At 34.3% G+C, this 22,128-nt stretch overlaps 1 protein-coding gene across 1 annotated transcript in view; it reads right to left on the bottom strand.

The window, feature by feature from the left end:
* Positions 1-17,932, bottom strand: part of CSTF64 (cleavage stimulating factor 64) — a 126,884-nt gene extending 108,952 nt beyond the window's left edge. Inside the window, exons 1-2 of the mRNA XM_089829102.1 lie at positions 17,586-17,932; positions 11,656-11,734 (exon numbers count right to left, since the gene is read on the bottom strand). Of these exons, the coding sequence (XP_089685228.1) occupies positions 11,656-11,734; positions 17,586-17,703 (197 nt within the window). The 5' untranslated portion in view covers positions 17,704-17,932. The remainder of the gene's footprint in view (positions 1-11,655; positions 11,735-17,585) is intronic.
* Positions 17,933-22,128: the final 4,196 nt, after the last annotated feature.

Genomic DNA, 22,128 nt, shown 5'->3' with positions numbered 1-22,128 from the left:
GAACTAGCGACCTAATGAAGCAAAGGAAGATCTCATTGGAGTCTCTAAAATTTAAGTAAATCAAATGAGTTTGTTAATTTCAAAATGACAACCAGATTTAGAGTTTATAGTATATACAAACTTACCTGTGATAGAACTTTGATTGCCAGAATTTGGAGGTTTGGCGATTTGTGGCCATTGAGGTACCACCAAGAGTGAGCATCCTTCCTATACTTGTCTCGAATAGCAGCAGGAGTATGACCAGTGGATGATACAAAATCAGCAAATTCACTTGTAACTGCATCCTCCATTTCAATATCAGGGAAGAGTTTAGAAATAGCTTTCCTAGCCCCTTCACCTACTTCTGCATCACGATATGGTGGCACCCTTGTCGGCAAAGCAAGAACCTCTTCACTATAATATTTGGGACTCAATGAGAAGGCAAGAAGATGGAGTGGGGTGGTCATTTTGTTCCATCGCTCAACACATATTAATTGCACCTCCTTGAAGAAGGTTTCTTCAGGGTCTTGCTCTTTTGCATTTATGACATATCTCATATTCTCAATCATTGAGTCTATTCGACCATAAACCTCCCCTAAGCATGGCTTATCCATGTCAGTAAAGCATATCATACCTAGGATGGGCTCTATGAAACTAAGAAGGTATTCTGCACAACTCCACCAAGTTTCATCCAAAATCCTTCTCCTAATATCAATTGCCCTCGCATTATTGGATTGCCTCCATGTGTTCCATTGGTGGCTGATCACCATACTAGAAAGTGCCTCTCGAACCTTCACAAGCCATCTCAAGACAATTGTATTTGATCCAAATCTAGTCTCAGCAACCTATTTGAAAATTTAAAAAACAAGTAATTAAAAATAAAGAATATGTACATATATAGTTTTGCTGAAATAAACAAGATAATAAGTTATAACTAACGTAAAACATAAAATTGTAGTATTTGAATTTTGGATTACCTTCAATAGCTCCAAGCACGAGAATGATCTAAAAATGGCTTGGGAGAAGTGGTGGTTCGTTATGAACATTTGGATATCTTGAGCTTCATCATAAACTTGTTTGATCCAAGCTATTTTAGTACCCAACTTCTGTAGCATAAGGTTGAGTGAATGCACGGCACAAGGTGTCCAAAATATATGTGGGAATTGTTTCTCAACTAACATACCAGCTGCTCTACAGTTCTTTGCATTGTCTGTTACAACTTGGACAACATTTTGAGGGCCTACTTCATTAATGCATTCTATGAGAATGTTAGCAATGAATTGTGCATCCTTTACTTCACCCTCACAATCAACAGCTTTTAGAAACATTGCCCCTTTAGGGGACATTGCAATCACATTAATTAAGGGTCTGTTTTTTGCATCCTTCCACCCATCAGAAATAATGGACATCCCTGTTTCTTTCCATGAGGCTTTAATAGGAGCCAATGAAGTTTTTATATGCTTGACCTCCTTTGTCAATAAAGTGGTACGAACCTTCTCATAACCTGGGCCTGTGTACCCCTTTGGAGTTTCATTTATTTTTCTTATCATGTCTTGCCAATAGGGTGATCTGACAACATTGAATGATAAACCGTTTGCATAGAGGCACCTAGCAATCGCTTCATCAGCAATATATCTATAATCATTATTAAATGCCATCTCCAATGGTCCTCTTGCTCTCTTCAGATTACTAGTCTCATCTTCATTTCTCATCATAAATGGATGGCTTTCTACAACAATATCAGGAGCAGCACTAGGTGTATGGCTTTGAGATGATGAAGCACGTGACTTCCATGAGCCCCTTCCTTTGGTCTTCAATAATGGATACCCATACCTACTTTCAATTCTTGCATCCGCTCCCTCTTGTTCCTTAATATATGCTGCTATTTTAGAAACTGGTATGGGCACCTTATCTTTTCCTGGACAAGCTTTGATTCCCTTTTCAGGAATCGCACACAAATGCCCTTTCACTCGGCTGCACGAACTTGTATACTGCACATCACATCCGGGACATATCCAAATACATGTCCCTCCACCAAGAACATGCTCTAATATGTTCACATGCCTCCATAATGGTGAAGTTGGGTTGACAATAAATGCAAGAGTAGTGTCTGCCATGTTAAATTTGAATAACTGCTAGCACCCTGCAATTCATACAAAAATAACTTTTAAAATAGATAATTTAATTTCAATAGTAAAATAATAAAACTTGAAATAAAAAATATTTAATAAACTTATTTAGCATTTAGTATTTACTAATAGTCTAATAATATACTTGTGTGTGTGTGTATATATATATATATGTTTATAAAAATATGATTATTTTAGTGTTTATAAACTTGTATATGATATACTATAAACTCTATCATATTTATAAACTCACTAAATGATATACTATAAACTCTATATAGTATATCCTTTTTAAATAAACTATAAGATATACTATAAACTCTATATGATATTCTATAAACTCAAGTTTATAAACCTTATCATATTTCTAATGATAAATATATAATTTAATAAACATATATTTTTGAACCCGAAAACGAAATAATATTTTTGAAACCATGGTAGTAAAAATTAAAACTATCCTTGAAAACGAAATAATATTTTTGAAACCATGGCAGTAAAAATTTAAAAAAATCCATGGTCGACAATGGAGTCGAAAAAACCATAGATGAAGGTCGCCGACTTGCCTGGATAATGGTCGCGTCGCGTGGTTGAAGGTCGCAATCTGTAGACACAGGTCGTGGTTGAAGGTCGCAGACACAGGTCGTGGTTGAAGGTCGCAGACACAGGTCGAGGTCGAGGTCGCGTTAATGGAGGTCATCTGCGCAAATGCAGGAGAGCTACAAACCCTAGAGCTCAGCAAACACAAACGCACGTAGGAGAAAGTAAAACGCGGCCACGCAAAGTGAATAACCCAAAAAAAAGCCATGTCGTGTTATGTTTACGAAGATATTTTAGGGTTTTACCCGCGGTCAAAGTCAAGGAGTCGACGTGGAATCACCACATCAGCACAGAATCACTTTGAAACGAAATGAAACGAAAATCTGATTCCTGTTCGTGCCCACAGTCGATTCCCCTCGATTTCTGATTCCGAATCGACTCGTACCCAGAAACGATGGGCTAGGGGGAGCGATTCGGCTACTTAGCAATCCAGATGAGGCCAAAAACCCCTTATTACTCCAAAATGACTATAACTTAGCCTTATTTAATTATTAAACGCTAACTTAGGAAATATTAAAAATATAACCCAAATAGCCACAAAATGCCCAACTGACATCACAAACCATAAAATCATCCTGTCACTTGTCTGTGACTGAAGTCGGCAATCAAGGATCCACTGGCAATCTCATCCTTAAAATCTAGGGATGCTCTTAAAATTTAGGAAACAAGCCCTATCCCTCTAAAACTGAACCCTAAGAGTAATCTCATGGAGACCCAACCCTGGGCAAGATCATACCTCCTAAAAAGTAGGAACTACCTCCTAATGTCTCCCAACTGATCAATAACTGCCAGAACATCAAGTCCCCAACACTGAATAACCATACTAGGTCTCTATCCAACCCTGTCAGCCTACAAGACCCCATAATAAGCTGACTCACATGTCTCTGCTAGACTGAGCTAAAAGAGGGGACATGACAACTGTTTCCAGCTCGTGATAGAAGTGTAATTAGAGATTCACCTTGCCCATTATTCGCCTTACGAATAAGTGGATCCTTTCTTGAAACTTAAGAAGAAAGGATAATAGTAACACCCTGTTCATAAATCTCTCAATTTCTTGCTTACCTTGAGTTGATCCAAGGAACAGTGAGAAGGGGGAGCCTCCCCTTTAAGGTAGGAAGGACTCTGTCTCACACGTTGTGGCTGGTCATCCTATTTTGCGACTGGATTTTTACCCAAAATTGTCAGTTGCAAAATATTCACCCAACACACCCAAAGATTGCTTCCTCTTAAGCAATTTGCCATCAAACAGTTTGTCGACTACAAAGCTCCAAGATCCCAAACTGAGTATAGATGTTGGCAGTAGTATCTGTTGAAAGCTTGATTTTGCACCACTACTACAAGCACCACCTGGAAATCTCCAACAGAATTTCATTGCGTCACTTTGATATATACATTGCCATGTTTGGAGTCAGGATCCCACTGAAGCCAATCATCAAACACATCAATGCTCAAATCTGAAGCTTTCATGTTATCAATCTCTTCTGGAATCTCATAACTCGAGTAGATCTTGTTGTTTCCAAGAGGAAGCCCCTCACAGGGAGAGATTGTAATCATGCACATCTCATGCTCGACCAAAGGATAAACTTCATCATTAACCAATTGTAGTTGCTCCCGCAAGAGATCATCAATAACATATTCATGAAGTTGATCGACCACTAATAGAGCCTAATCATTAGAAGTGTCACTGATAGAGCTTGCATTTTTAAGTTGATTGGTGAGTGCTAGTTCGACGAAATTTGTGAAATCTTCACCCTTTTGGAAATTTAGATGTGTTATAATTTAAGGGGCAATTATCGACTCGTTCTTCTTTGGGTCCTCCTGGGGTTGCAATGTAGTAATTACTTCATTTGTAGGGCTCATTGTGCTAAGTACCTCATTGTTGATCACCCAACTGAGATTGAAGTTGTATGTCCTATTACCTTCAGAGGATGAGTGCCTCCAACTTAGGTCTATGTAGTCCTTGAGGGATATGTATATCTACCATCCGCTACCACTACAATCCTTCTTGATTATTTTCAGCGACACAACACAATCCATTTCTGAAGCATTTCACATGCTAGCAAGAATTTGGCTCTGATATCACTGTAATGTACCAAATCGCACCTTAGGTCTATGTAGTCCTTGAGGGATATGTATATCTACCATCCGCTACCACTACAATCCTTCTTGATTATTTTCAGCGACACAACACAATCCATTTCTGAAGCATTTCACATGCTAGCAAGAATTTGGCTCTAATATCACTATAATGTACCAAATCGCACAATACCTAAATTTTCCACTACACATCACGTACCATTGTACCCAAGGGAAAAGTACTTGAGGGAAATACTCGAGGAAAGTACTTGAGGGAAGTATCGAAGGAAGTATCAAAGGTAAGTACCCAAGGGCAAATACCTGAGGAAACAACTTGATGGAAGCACCTAAGGGAAGCACCTGAGCAAAGTACCTAAGGGAAGCACCCGAGGGCAAGTACCTGAGGGCAAAAACCCAAGGGAAATACTTGAGGGAAGCACCCAAGGGAAAATACCCAGGGGAATTGCCCAAGGGGCAGAGTACCTTCGACACTTAAGGCCCACTATCAACTACACTTGGCACCCTTCGGTCGGTAATGTTCCACTCCAATCATAGATTATTACTCTGTCATAAGATGTGGATACAAGAATGAATCATTGACATAGAGTATACACCAACAACAAATTTTTTTTTAATAGCCAAGAACTAGATATGTATACTTATATTTCCACATGGTAGAGACAAATCCAACAATGAAGCACAAAGTGAAATATATGAAGTGATACCTCCAACAACAAACTAGGTTGAGGAGTTTTACCCCACCGAAACCGCAAATACAGAATAGGGAGGATCTTGCACCTCTAAAACTGCATATGAACTACCTTCAACCTTCAACTTCCAGAAATACGAGAGTCAAATAATTCCAAGACAAATTACCATGCCCACCCATCTCCTTATAAACACCTCCAAGAAGCGTCTAGAGATTTACAACAAGTCGACACTATTTTATTATTAGTTTGGAACCCCTTTTATTTAATAATTAAATTAATTAATTAAACAAGTCCTTATGATATTTTATTTTTTGGCACTTAATGAATTAACCTATTTAAGACACTTGTGAAAATTGGGGACATTGCACTGTGCTACAAACAAGGCATACATACCCTACCCCTAGTGAAATTTGAACTTGTGACCTCTCTTTCAAGAGCACAAGTCCCCCGCAACGATGCCAACTCAAGTCGTATCACAAGATGGAAAATATATTATTAGTGTTCATAGTGGATGTATAAAATAAGTATGTGTTATAATAAAATTAAAGTGAAATGTGGAAATAACTCACATAACTATTCTAGGTGTCAAAATAATTAGTTTGTTATTATATATTGAGTTGTTCAAAAAGCACACTTTATTTTGATAATTGGCTTCCTACAATGTAGGATCTACAAAATCCTATAAAAAATGTAGCCTATATTGAATAAAATATGAAGCACATACTATATTCTAAATTGCTAAATCTTGGAACTCTTTTGGGCGATTCCGAGAACAAAATGTACCACAATCAGATTCTGAAAAGAATCCCTTCGGGTACACATCTAGGATTTGTATTTATCAATGCTGAAATGTTTAGTGATTCTAGTTTCATCTTTTAGTTATTTTTAAGACCTAGACTGCTAATTAGCGAACTCTGAACTTGTCTATCTTGAGATTTTGGCTTGATCTTTTTGATACAAACGCCTAAATATAAATTAGAATGACATGTTCGAAAATTTGAAATTTGTAATGGTTTTGTTTAGCATATGTATACACATACAAATATACACACACAAATATATATACATATGTCTAAGTTCTCAATTCAAGTGCCAATGCAGATGCAGGTGCAAGAATTGGGTGTGCGGATGCACAAAAAAATAAAATTGGGAGTTTTGGATGCATATATATATATATATATATAAAGAAAAGAAATGCAAGAAATATATAAAATAAAATCAGAAGTATGTTACTTCGTCATTTGTTATATCCCCTCATTTAAGAACCCCAATTATAATGCCCTCTTCTAAAATAAAGATTTAATAAGTAACAATGTTAAAATATAAAAATAAATAAATAATATATTCTCAATATTTAAATACATAATATAATCTATAACTAATATAATTATATATTATTATAATATATAAATAATATAACATCATAGATAATAATATCATTAACAATAAATTAATATATTAATGAAAACATAAATTAAATAAATAAATATAATATATTAATATAATTATAATAATCATTTAGGGCTAAAGACCTAAAGGAAGTGTCTGAAATCGTCATGGTATTCTAGAAGAAGGAAGAAGGAATCTAGATGGGGTTTTCGGTCTAGCAAAGATGGATTTTTTGGTTTTTTGGTGCTTATAGATGTCGAGGAGCCTCCTGCTCATTTAGAATGGTCTAGTATTAGGGTTGCATAATCAGTATGTAATTCAAAATATACTATGTTAGGGCTCCTCGGTTAGGGCCATGGTGTTTTAAATACTATGTACATTTGTGGATATATGGCTTTCTGCATTTGGTCTTGGGTAGTTCTCCCAGTAGTTACATAGTTGTGGGATGCATTTTGGCTATCCTGGATCTTGTTTATATGTCTGGACTTCGATGTATATCTATCTTAATATGCATATAAAGTAAACATTATGTCTGAATTTATCTTTTCTTGCAGTAATCTAGTTTAACCTTACTAATTCGGGCTCGGCCCCTTTTGATAGACTATGTTTATCTTTTTGGCCTCTTCAGCATGTTCTATTCTCTCTATCTTAGTATTGTTTCATTTTATCGACTTAACCTGTTGTTATCGGCCTGCCCTCCTGTGTTTGTTCCTATTCGGCCTAAATATGGTTCTGGTTTGCTTTATTCTGTGGTGGTTTTGATTAACGATGAACTTGGTTTGACAATTTTGACTTAGCTTTAACTCTTTCAGGAATACACTAAAAAATTATCGGACTCATTTTGAAGGTAATAGGCAATCAGTTTATTATTATTATACCTTTAAACTTAACTCTAGCTCAAAGCAGCCCTAATCAATCAATTGATATTATTTCAGTTAAAATGAATACAAATCTGGTAACTAGGGATATACTCTTTCATTTTTTACTAACAGATCTAACAGCATTACTAAGTAGCAGATAAGCAAGGAGAAATTATTTTATCCAGAATGATAGCATAGTTATTGCAAGTAAATAAATATTAGGATGATTTTGTACTTCTCTCCCCTGTCATTGAACTACAAATGAGGTCTACGATATTGTATTGTAACCTTCAACACTGATTCTAAACAACTTACAAGGATCGCGATAATGTATTGTAATTTTAGAAACGGAAATCAAGCCTTGTTATTGTATCCAAAAACTAAAATTGAAAGTTGGAAACTAGGGTATGCCCCTTTTAAACATGTAATATTTAAGGACTACGGTCCCAGGCAAGACTGGAGGTTTTCTTCTCCATTCTTTCCTACTAGTGCCCATTTGAACGGAGATACTTTGATGTATTTTTTATTTTAGTTAATATAATTAAAAGACTTCAGTTGTTTACCGATCAAAAAAAAAATTAATAATAATATAATAATACATATCAAATAAATAATATATAACTGTCTAAACTGGTCGAATATAGTTGATAAACGAATTGGATTATACCAAGAGGTCGATTGAAATGTTTAGTCAGCGCTTCTAACACCTGTGCAAAGAGCGATTTGCAATATTAACAAGTGGTAATCCTCCAAAAAGGGTAAACACATAATTGTCATGTCTTTTGCATGCCACCATTCCTTTATGTTCGAAGATATAAATTGGGATGAAGTGCGGTCAATCAAACACATCGAATCAGTAGTTTTCAGTAACCACATCATATCGGGGTGAAAAGATAAAGTATCTTATTCAGCAGTCGTTTAGACAGTGTGTACTAGGGGAAAAAGAATTAATAAATAGTGACGGGGGTTCTGTGGATTAAAACAGCAATATAGATGATTGTGGGTTTGCAATTTGTCTGAACCACACGGTAATTACCTCCAAGATATTTCTGAGGTAATAAATACAACATACATATTTCTCCAGCACATCCACAAGCTTGGTGTGCCTCTAAAGGGCGTTCGCCTCCGCCCTCTAGACACATCCACCTACATCCAGGGGTGGGGGTAGATTTTCATAGAAAAAGCTTGAGTGATTTCACAATTCACAAAAAGAACTTGCACGACATTGAAAATAGAAAATCTTGGAATTTTCCTTAAAAAAAGGCCATGCAATTTTCACAGCTGCAATTTCCACCACTGAAAAATCTATGCAACTTTGTACACAAAAAAAATCATTTTCACATCATCCCATGTTGTACAAACCAATACAACATCACATACTATCATTCATCAAATATCAATTTTTTTATTACAGTAAGGTTCATCCTCTTATAGCATGGAGGATGAAACCAAATAAACTTGCAAAAAGATAAACATGACATGACTCATCCTAAACAGATTTACACACTTTTTTCTTGGATGACTGCCTCAAATTTAGAAAGTTTCAAAGTAACCGGGGGCAAATCAGAGTGAAACATAGGCGAACCCATGGGGATGTACCATGGAACACTTATACTTGTGCTAAAATAGGTGCTTTTGATGATAATTGTTGAAAGTTCGTCACATAGGATTTTGCTTTGTTATTGCAAAAGTCACATTTTGCTGTCTTCCTTATGATGTTTAATATGTATACATTCTATTACTATTTGGCATTTGCATTTGGCCCTGTTATCCACTATAGGGAAAATGAAGAGAATGAAGTCATTTCTAATTAATTCAAGTCCTTCAATCTGGCAGTTTTCTAGGGCAAATGCACTGTATGAAAGACTGGTCAGAATTCTTCTAAGTTCTAATTCTATCTCTTGATTTAGCCTCTAGTTTCCTCTTAATTCTTCCAAGTTCTAATTCTATTGCTTGATCTAGCCTCTAATTTCCTCTTACTTCAACAACACAAGAATATACTTTTTTGGACCTTACATGTTTACAACAACATACATATAAGGTTCTACCATTCAACTTTGAGATACTGATTGTAAGTGTCTAATAGTCAAGTGATTACCTCCTACATAAATGTCTCATACTCATACAACATCATCATCCCAAAGTATACTATTGTAAATGCCTCTATCTTTCAGCTCCCATTTGGGAGTTACATGTTACAATTCAATCACATCTTCCTTTCCACTGTTTAAAATTCCAGATAGAAAACACAAATTAAAATAATTAGTAGTTCAGACCTTTTCAAAAGTCAATAAAATGCCCTGTAGAAACCATGCCTGGAATTGGATGTTGAATATGGCTTGTAATTTGAATTCTCATTGTGTAATGATGTTTTGAGACTTGAATATTTTATATTTTTTGCAAATTATGAAGATGATATGAGGTATTTAAAAAAAATGCATTGGTAATTAGGATTTATGAGTATCACTCTTCTTATAGCTATACAGTAATAATTATATCTTATATTTATAATTTTGATGTTAAAACACGTGTTTTTGTCATGACATACCTGTCCCTGTACCCAGGGAAAATTATTGCCGTACTTGCATACGCAAATCCATATCTCATACCCTTACCCAAATCAGCAACTTCGACAGTTCTCCAAGAACTCTTTTAATAAGCTTATAATGCCTAACATACTCTCCCCATATTTTTAAAAAACTCAAGATTGCAGTAAAATCTTAAACCCTGACCATATTTTGTTTGTGTACTTCCTCATCTTTGAGATCTAGCTAAACATTTAAGAAAATGTAAAATAGAACTCAAGGAAGATTTAACACTGCCCTACGGAATATTTTCACATGTTTGAGTAAGTATTTTACATGCACAATCCACCGTTGTTTAAAAACCTCTACATATTTAAACCAGTGTAAGCTTGATCCCAAGGTTGATTAAGCAATGCACTAATATTTTCTCCATGTTTGTAGGTGCATATTTGAATATAATGCACTAATATTTTCTCCATGTTTGTAGGTGCATATTTGAATATCGATACAACAAAAAAAATTCAAATTCATTATTTTTTAATATCATCCATACTCCTTCGAATGTGAACTTGAAAAATGACATCAGGGAGTTCTTTTTGACCTTACACAACACTCTATGTTAATAGATAAACTGCACAATTCATCTGTTGAACAACTTATCAATTAAAAAATAACAATTCATTTTCTTGCATTAACTGAAATAAAATTCATTTTAGTATCAGCAGAGAACCAGAAGTGGTCCATGAGGCTAAAGAAGAAACTAAAAAGATACCCAACAGATATAGCTAAAGAGGTCAAAAACTAGAACAAAGTATTCTCTCTGCCATCTTCTCCACAATCAAGGAAGGAAAATAGTGAAAATTCAAATAAAAAATGAGAAGCCAAGCCTATACAAAAGCCATCATTAAAACTCAAGTCTCCTGCCATTGGAGATAATTTAAAAAGATCGGTAATGAAACTAATATATTCAATAAGCTGATGTTTCTGCCATCTGCATGCCAAAACTATACTATACAATTAAATTTCTCACAAGGCCATTATGACCTATGATATCCAATGGGTGCTTAAGGAGTGATTTAGTAGGGATTAATTTCCATCTATATAATAAAGTATAAGTAAGAAATTATGTGGCCATATAATACAATGATCCTCTCTATAGTATTACTCATATAGAAATTAAAGTGAACATCTTAACCCACATTATCCAGAATGAAATCTGTCGATGCAAAAGTACAGAAGAACACAACTAACACATAGCAAAAACTGTCATACATATTTTCAATAAACTAATAAACACTTTATCAGCCAGAATAAATGGCAATGTTTGGCTAGAAGTTGCCACAAAAGAAAACAAGAAAAGATTCCCTTCAGTTGTGATTCTGCATACCGGAATGATACAACAGGTCCAACTTCTTTGCATATTTCTATTAGTTGCTCCTCTGTTGCATCATATGGGATATTTCCCACTGCAGCAAAACAATAAAAGAACTTCAATGTTTGAAATTAATTAGCAAACAATTTTAGAAACAAATTATTGAATCAAAAGTCATGCATTATCATATTTTTAGAGCATCTGAAAGACTTGAAAGATGCTAAGTAATTTTCTCTATCTATATCTCTCTGTGTCTGTGTGTGTTCATGTTCAGAATCATAAAAGATGGATGTAATTCAAGGCATAGCTACAAGTCCTAGATTTGCCAAGCCAATTGCACTCAGAAAAAGCTTGCCAAAGGAGACACTAAAACTTTAACCTGCAAATGAGGCATTTATTTGATGTTTTTATGTGGCCAAGAAGCATCCTACACACCTAACAATATTGACGACTCACAGAGTTATCTATTTCAACTCATTTTTTTATCATTGACCATTTCAATTATGGAGTTTCACATTCAACTTGGAAAATCTCACAATTATGACAACTCAAGAATACATAGTTAATATGTGACAAACAACTCTTCAACAATTTGAGATATCCAGATGGCAACAGTACATTGCTGTAAGTCAAATGTGCTATAAAACAAAGCAAAGTACAAAAGAGAAATCAAAAAGTAGAAATAGGATCGATTTATCATTCAACAGAAAGATATAGAACTGGGTCATCTTGATCTGAACAGCCTGCACTTAATGGCTCTCAAAGGAGACGTGTAACTATCTATTTATTTATCTATCTTATTAATCTGAATAATCTGTAACAACGATTATTGGGAATTGGAAATTATCAAAAATGGCAGCAAAACATAACAGAAGTATGAAAATCCTCTCACATCAATGCATGAAGAAAGTTAATTTTCATTTTTCTTACTTCAGAAATGTAAAGCAAATAAAATAGTCAAACTTACTTTATCGATATAATATTCAATTAATAAAATCATTATCTCTATGGTAACTATCCTATGGGTATCTCATATTAGTTTGCAACTTAGTTCATTAAATATTAATAACCAGACAAACAATAAGAAACTGCACTAACGGAAACTAAAAGTTCTTTGAACAAAACAAAATTCAGCATTTAGACATGAAATCAATCCTCTAATATTTTTGATGCCCAGCTATACTGATCACTTCTATATATATGCAACTCAAGAATTCCTGATAGAAACAAGACTTCAGTTCTTCTGGTTTTAACAAGGATTTGAGCGCTATACAAATTTCTGGATTTGATTGTGTAATTTTTTTTTCCATCAACATTTCAAATCACACTACGTGATCCATCATCGGGACACAAGAGAGTCAAAGAAGAAATATTGCTTCATGATGATGGATCACAGTGTGATTCAAAGCATTGATGGAGAAAAATTTATACAATCAAATCGAGAAACTTATATAGCATTCTAATGGATTGAGGAAATCTAATAGCATCCTCTCATATTTGTCTTTCCATCTGTCATGTCCCCTATTTTATACCCATTATCCTGTCCTATTCAGTAAGAGTATATTATATAATATAAATAATAAATATATAGTAATAAAAAAAAAATTTAAATATTATAAATAAAGTGAAATTTTCAGATTTAAAAGTAATTCCCAATATTAAGCCTTGGAACCTATTGTCCCAACAGGTATAAAACTGAATAGTGGGTCTCTTGGGAGGACAGAACTGGATTTTGAAGAATTTTCTTATGCTGTACAGGAAGGACAAAACCCCTACCCAGCATTTTCAAAGTTGCAAGCATTATTAGAGATCAAAGTTGGAAACAGACATAAGCAAAGGACCCTCTAGAACTGTAATGATCCCTCCTTACACAGTTCAGTCTTCAGCAGGGGCTGGCCTATAGTCAAGGGTCCCCGTAGGCCAGTGGAGCACATAGAAGACCCAACTGAGCTTAGTGAAGCCTTGCAAGGAGTTTTAAGAATCTTTCCAGATATGCAGATGCAGTCTCCTATTTTTTAGGAGGAAACTGGGGGATGGTCTGAGAAGCATTCTAAACCAATCCAGATGGTTTGAGGCAGTTTCCTAAAATTTAGGAGGTCTTATTTTTTAGTGGCTCTGCTATATTTAGACAAAATCCTTGGACAAGTGGCAACACTCAGTTTTCAGTTTGGAGTTTAGGTGTTGGATCTAAGAATAAATTTGGAATAATTAAAGTTATTACTTTAATGTTTATTTTGAAAAAATTAAAGTGATCTTATTTAAAAATTCTTTATAATATCATATATATTATTACATTAAGTGTTTCCCCATATGGCATGCATCCCTATGAGGCTTAATTTTGTTTAAAAGGTGGTCATTTAATTAATGAAGAATAAGACCCCTCGAGTGGTCAAACTCTCTAGAAGGAATAGAAACATTTCAAATTAAATTTATTTAAATAAAGTGAAACCCTAAATGGGCCTATTAGGGCTTGGAATGAATAAAAGAACATGTGGAGGCTTCATTTGATCATAGCATTCATTTTTACAGCAGCGAATTGGGTTTGAGCAGCGGATCAAGCCTTCTGGGAATGAAAACTTTCAGGAGATTGAGTACCTACAGGCTATAGGTATGTGAGATCATCTATGAGTGTTCAAATTGGGCAATCCTTCAATATCATCTTGTCGGGAGAAGAAATCAGTGCATCAAACATCGAAGAGTAGACTTTAGGGATCAAATTGCAGATCTGGGTTGTTTAAGGCCTATATATCTATCACCATCAGCACACCAAGCCTGCCATACCTCCCTTTGGTCGACTGCAAGTTGGCTAAGGTAAGTAATGGGATGTTATCATTAATAGCAACCCTATGCATGGTTAAGGCCACTTATGATGAAGTTACAGATTGATTATATTACTATGAAGAAATTGCCTAAGAATGACAGAGGAAAACAAGGTACAGTCATATTGTTTGTATCAGCAAGCTTCGCTGGAAGCAGCTACAAGGCTTGTAATTTTGGAATATTAAAGAATGGAAGTATACATGATGCATCCATGTTCGCTAATGTTACTATGTTTTTTGGCACATGTTTTGGATGAATAATCAGTTAACAGTTTGTTATAGCAAAAGCAGAGCACATGGAATAGATTGGTTATTTTGGCTAAGTCCTTGAATTGACTTGTCAATGCAAGGACTTAGGAATATACGGAAGACATCCTAGATATTAATCCTTACTTAGCAGATTGTGAAAATATGTTTTGGAAACGTGTGAGTTCACTATTCAGGCCAATTGAACAAAGAATTGAGGAAAAGGGTATAAAGGAAGGATATTTTATTAGCGAAGTTACCAATGAATGCTATGTTCATGATATGTGAGCTTTAATTTATGCTGGTTAGATTATGTTTTAATGGTCAAAGCAGAGCAGAGGTATATGGCCATGATTAGATGCATGGAACAGAAAATGACACCAAATATTTGAGATATCAGTATAATCAAGCTTTTGGTATTTCTCTACAATACTGGTAAAGTTGTATATTGTTGTAGAGTTGCGAGCTCATTTTATTATACAACTCCTAACAGGGTTGAGGCCTCTAACAAGGTCAAAGTCCTCTAACAAGGACAGATACACTATACGTATGTAATAACTCCTACTAAGGTCAAAACCTTTCACGAGGTACTTTTGATTAGTGGATCATTTTGTGGGTACCATCCCCACCGGGGTTTTCCCTTGGCTAGGGTTTCCATAGTTAACAAAATATGGTGTTATGAATTTCTTTGTGGTATGCTTGTTATTATTATTCAGTTCATTGATATATGCAAGTTTATGGTTAATTTCTGAAATCCATTATTGGGCAAAAAGTGTTGGAATACTGATTCCCCCCGCACCCCCCATCCTGTTCCCAGTATTCCCTATTTCTAACAGAAATCAGTGCATCAAACATATTGAAGAGTAGATTTAAGGGATCAGATTGTAGATCTGGGTTGTTTAAGACCTATATATATTTCACCATCAGCACAGCAAGCCTGCCATACCTCCCTTTGGTTGATTGCAGCAATTATCTAGCTGGACATAGGGTTTGGGGAGCCATTTGCAGGTGGAAATTTGGAGTTTTTAAAACTGCCGTTACAGATCATATTTGATGGCTCACATCTGTGCAGATTTCAGACTATTGTATGTTCTTAGACTTGTACAGGTATGTTCTTGGATGTTTTGAAGCCAATAAAAATCACAAATTGTTGCTTTATCTGTAACTTTTCAGTTTGTACTTTGTTTGTACTTCTTTTCTATTTACACATATCAGCAAAGCTCAAAAAAAAAATCATAAAATCAGGAAAAAAATACAAAAACCAAAAAAATCAGAAATCACAAAAATACAAAAAAAAGACTTTGGCAACTCGGATCACAGGGTGGTTACTGTGATATCAGAGCACAGAATCTCCCTCCATCCTGTGAAAAAAATATAAAGCCTTGATGATGGAATAAAACTATCAAACCTGCACCAAGAAAGAGTGTCACACTCGGTGGCAACCCCCATCAATTCCTGAGGGTGAGACAGTTTCTGGTATTCTAGGTCATCAATGATCATATTCTAATGACAGGGAAAGGAGCACAAATACCATGGCTGAGAAGGAAAAAGAGAGGGCTAGGTCAATCAGTCCTAGCACAATAATTGAGAGGAATTATGACGCTATGACGGATATGTTATCTCAATTTTTGGGACAAATGCCTAAGTAGAATCAATCAGAAGAGGAACAACCTCAACGCATTACCTATTCAAGTAAGACTAGCCGGCCACAATGTGAGCGCACTACAGCTTCAGATCAGTTCTAAGCAGAGTTCCCAGACTCGTGCAGACTCACCCAAACTCGGTGATTCTTGAGATGAGTCACCCGAGGCGAGTCCCAGGGGCCCAGACTTGGACTCGACCAAGTCTGGGTGAGGACTCGCTGTGATTCGCTGAGTGGCAAGTTTCAAGGCGACTCGCCAAGTCATGATAATGAGACTCATCCAGCAGAGTTTACATTATTTACAAAAAGAAAATGGGGGCTTTAACATATGTTTTTTTTATTCTATAAAATATAACATTTAAGTATAAGTCACTTATTTTCTTTTCTTATACTTTAAGTTATATTTAATATAAATACTGTCAGGACACTTGAGAGTGGTTTAAGTTCTCCAGAAGTATAATAGAGATTCTAGATTTTAGAAGATACCAAAAAAATTTAGACTTCGCCAAAATTCAGTAATTGGCACACTTCCACTTCAAAGGAACGTACCTCCAGCTAATATGGGGCAAGGATGCAGTAAATGATTACAGAGAACATTCATATAAGGCAGATCATAAAACAAAATTTTAACGTGGTCCGAGCTTATTAGTTCTATACCGTGCATCTCGGCAGCCTACAGGTATAACATCATCGGACAGCCTAGGGTGCTGTTGCACCAGATTGTTAAAAAGATTAAATCCTTAACATTTTTTGATGCTATAATGCGAAACACTTCCTGGTTCCTTTTTTTGGTATTCCTGAGATAAACTAGGCACTCCCTCTGCGTACTATTAACTACGAAATTATCATTTGCGGCGTTGGTCAGGGCCTCTTTGAGATGCGATTTTCTACACCACTGGTATATTTTTCCACCATTCATTTTGACAACAGATTTCACCAATAAATAGAATTTACAAAAATTCCAGCCAATTTTCCATACGAAAAGCACACAATCTTGTTAGAACAGCTAAACTCAAAATATACGGTAGTGGCAGTAAGTGATATGCTCTTTCGTATATTGTAGACATCTTTCTTAGTTTTGCGACAGAAGAAGATTCAATTCTTGCTCAAAATTTATGTTCACAAAATTTTACCCGCCATTGACCATTCTGGTCAAGTAAACTAAATCTATAGGCGGCCCACAATCTCATTCAGGATTTAACAAAAAACAAGAAGAAAATAAATTTGAATAGACTAACCAAAAACGCAGCGGTTGTGGGGTATAGACATAATTGACTCCTTTTTTTTTCGTGGCCGTACACAAATCACAATCCACGATACACCCTTTTGCTCTTCGCTTGATTCTGCATATACCATAACAGACTCTTCGTTTCTTTTAAAATTTAAAATAACGGGAGTTATGGCATTCCGTAGGGTTTTTGTGCCAAACCACAAGCGAGGGGAAGAGAGCGGCAGCAGGAAGGAATTTAAATAATCTAGCCAGGTTGAATGTCAATCCTTCGCGGGCTCATCCTTCCCGCTAATGTGGCCCTCTTCCCTTGAACGAAAGCAGTGATGAAAAGGGAGGAATCTCCCGCTGCAATGCAGTCTTACAACTGTCGAGTTGTTTTCTCTAAATAGAACGGATGATTTGGAGCGATTAATACTGTATTTCTTTGAGATTTTAAGTCAAATACAGTCTGAAGCTCTGTTTGACGACTGCAGATTTTGCAGTCTACTTTTATTTAAGATTTTGTTTATTTTTAGGAGCTCGGTTTTTATCGGTGCATATTAAAATCTCTATAGTATTTGATTAATTTAGATGTATATTTTTTTTTATTGAAGTTAATAGCACTTCCACCTAGGGTGCAAGGTTTAGGCTGATAGTATTATATGTATCACATTGTGGTATCTTTGCTGTAGAGAGTTCTCTCATAATCTATTTTGTTTTATATTGGAACATTTGATGGGATAATATCATTTTTATTATTCTATGTATACAAAATAGATACATTTTGTTTCAAGTGCCAATTTTTTCGAGTGAGATTCCTCTAATTTTAAGATACTTGTATATGGTTTTTTTTGCATTTCAGCTTACCTAGAAAAAGGTAAAAGTGAGTTGAATACGAGGACTTCTAAAGTCTCTACTATAGATATAGTTGTAAATGTCATTCTTTCTTTTAAGAGTTTGTGACATAGTGAGTAGGAGTTTTCTTTACCAGCCTAATGTAATAGGCACAATCGACATACTCTTTGGAGGTTGTTGGTTTCATGATGGCCTAATATACTTTTCAAAACCTAGAACAACATTAATGGGGACAATTGGTGCCTTGCAACCTAACCCATAAACAATGCCAACAACCTCAATGAGAGTTCCATTAACAAGTCCTTCCTCTATCCATATATTTGTTGTAAGCATACTGCATTGTCCTCTTCAAAGGAGTACGTTTTTTTAAAGTTGAATTCTTCTTGGATTGTGGTTACGTACTCTTCCTATCTCTACATTTATATCTTTAATACTCACACACTTAGAAACCCCTTCTTTCTCCTTCCCTATCTTTATCTTATCTTACCCCTCTCTTTACCTTTTACCTCTCTCTTTCTATATCCCATTTCTTCTATTTCTCTATTACCTCCCTATTTTTATCTCTATCGATGTTTTAAGATTTTTATCTCTATTCTCTCTTTCTATTATTTGTCTTACTCATATTATTCTTCCCTCTCTCCCGTATTTTTCCCTATATCTCCCTGTCCCTCTAATTATAATTTACTATATGAAATGGATAGCCTAGATTTTTAAAATCAATAATTCACTTCCTCAACTTCTTCTATACAGTCAAATATGTGTAGACGAGTTCAATTGTTGCTCTTCCAAACAAGCTGCCTGAAAATCCACCAATTATAATCATCGTTGCTAACACTATATTGGCTTAGCTTCATGTTGATTGTGTTTCATGCATTCATGTGTCTACTTTGTGTTTTCATGCATAAATGTGATTAATTTAATACAGGTGTTTTATATTTTCATGCACTAAGATGTATACTCCATTAATCCCTCAGGCCTTCTTACATTGAATTATATGGTCTGTATGTTGGCTTTATGAGAAAATTTATGGTCTTACTTGAGGACAAGCAAAATTTGAGAGGGGATGATTACGATGTCCCTGTCAAAATATGAATTATATGATTAGATGAACAATTAATAAACAATTATAATATAAATAAAGGTACAATTGTAATTTAATATTTGTTTATGACAAATTATTACAATATATATATATATATATATATATATATATATATATATATATATATAATTATCAACTATAAATAATGATATAATGACAAATAGAATATATTCAAAATATAGAAAAGTTATGTTAATTAAATATTATAATATAACCAATATTATTCATATATCAAATACCATATTAAAGATTAAAGATAAACAATAGTTTTTATAAAAAAATTATTAATATAATATCTACAAGAGTTGAATAGAATAAATTTGATTAGCACCAAATCCATTTACTTCATAAAATCAATAAAAGTACCTCCATTAAGCCAAAGCATGAGAGGCAACTTGGTGGCATTCTTTTATGCCTCTGCAAAATAATAAAACAATGTCATCCTATCAACATCATCAATAGTAACATAACCAACAAATTGTTTGACTCCCATAGGTGGCTGGCCAGGCAAACTCCTCACCAAATCCTCGAGAGGAGCACCCAAAAGACCTCCTAACATAACTAAATTCCCATTCTCAAACTCTATCAGAAACCCAAGACAACCAAAAAAACACAATCTTGTGTGTAAAAAGCTATTTGCCCACAAAAATCGGAGTGAAATCTCTCGGCTCTTATTGCTGCACAAATACTAAAAAACCAAACTTTCCTTAAAAAGTGGTTGTGGAAAAGGCTAAGCCTGCTCACAAGTCATATTATTACCAACGAACTAGAAAAATCATAATCATAGTTGCTCACAGGGAAAAGGCATTTTTAGTGGGTTTGTCATTTGCCATAAATTGCAATGAAAAGTGATTGGTCGAGGACTCCAATGTCAATTATTTATTATCAACCATCTGACATAACAAAGAAGGATTAGAAGGGAAAAATATGTTCCTTTGACACATCACTATTGACATTGTAACACATTTCCTTATTTAGTAGCATCAATTTTGCGTTTAGCAACATATGACTGCCAGAAAATTTGAACATTTTGGCCATTGTTTCTCAAGGGGTGAAGACATTCGGCTTAATTACCTATTCATTCTAGAGCAATATAATTGATTAAATGAATGAATTTAGATGTATAGTTGGTTAAAGATATCAAGGATTTATATTGGAGGAATATAATTGAGTTAATAAATTAATGAAGCATTTTGAATTAGATTGACTTTAAAATATATTTTTATAGGTAATTGATGAAAGTCTAGATTAATTATTATGATTAGTTATTAAGATTAATTATCATTATATATTAAATTTTACTAGAATCAATATTTTTTCAATGAGAGATTCATAAGTTACTATTGTCTATAGGTTCTTGCATGATTGTCTTGAATATTTACTATCAATATTTTGATTTCTATTTTGTGACTAATGGTTTATGAATATTTTTTATTTTGATGATCAATGATAGAGTGTGATTACAAATGTTGATGTTAAAAATTCACACATAAGATTGTCAAGTGATTTCACTATAGATTGTGGAAATTTGATAGCATTAAATAAAGTATGTTGATAGATAACATTTTTGTTCATTATTTCATTTTTAAATTAGTTATATTGTTATATTCTAATTATAATTTTATTATTATTCTTATTATGTTATAACATTGTAATTAGTACTAAATTAGTATTAATATGATTATATTATTATATTTTGCTACATTTTTAGTGCAAGTTATTACCTTTTTTGTGTATTTGAGTGATTGAATAATAAGAATGTTGTTTTAGATTAGCAGATATATAGATATTTAAATTGGGAAATTAGTTATGAAAGCCATTCAATGTTTTCATTTTGGTAACTTCATGACGTGATGAAGGGAAAATTGGATCCATGTTTATTCAAGAGGGACAAGGGAGTTGTTCAAGTATGCAAAAGACAAATATATGAAAATCCTCCTATTTCCCAATATAGGATTATATAATATACACAAGTAAAGCTAGACATCTCAATGAATATATTAAAATTTCTTGTCTAATGTGAAAGGAAAAAAAAATTGTTTATAAAAGTTTAAAAGCTTTTCCTACGTAGTAATCAATGATGTATGCAATTTAAGTAAGAATTTGTAGAGGAGACTTAATGAATAATAAATGGCACATGATGTGTTGGCTCTCATGAGGCTCATCTTAAGTGACCTTACAACAATCTCATATCTCTAGCTAGACATCTCTATTAAAATCTATAAAGTAGATCACAAATCACATTAGTTCCCTATGTCAACATGGTAAAATTGTCTAGGCAATGAAAAACTAATTATACAAACCATAAAATGTATATTGCAAAATAATTAATATTTTTAAGAATCATACCATCAAACTTGTTCTACATGAGTGACACCTAGAAGAGCAACAAAGACTTTTGAAGGGGGGAATTCTAAATTGAAAAAATATTATCAAAAAGTGTGCACCCACCAACATTCACCCTAACATGGAATTTTGCAATTCAAGGGATGATGCAAAAACATCTCAAGTGGACGGACAATCAACATCAACCAAAAAATATTTTTGTTCATTATCTTTGCTTTTATAGTTTGGCATGTCTCTTAATATTACAAAAGTTCATTCACGTCATAAT

This window comes from Cupressus sempervirens, chromosome 5 (assembly GCF_028749045.1).
Source record: "Cupressus sempervirens isolate cs-2001-9-10 chromosome 5, ASM2874904v1, whole genome shotgun sequence".
In the NCBI taxonomy this organism is placed as follows: Eukaryota; Viridiplantae; Streptophyta; class Pinopsida; order Cupressales; family Cupressaceae; genus Cupressus; species Cupressus sempervirens.
The sequence above is the reverse complement of the archived record's forward strand: the minus strand, read 5'-3'. Positions and strand labels throughout refer to the sequence as shown.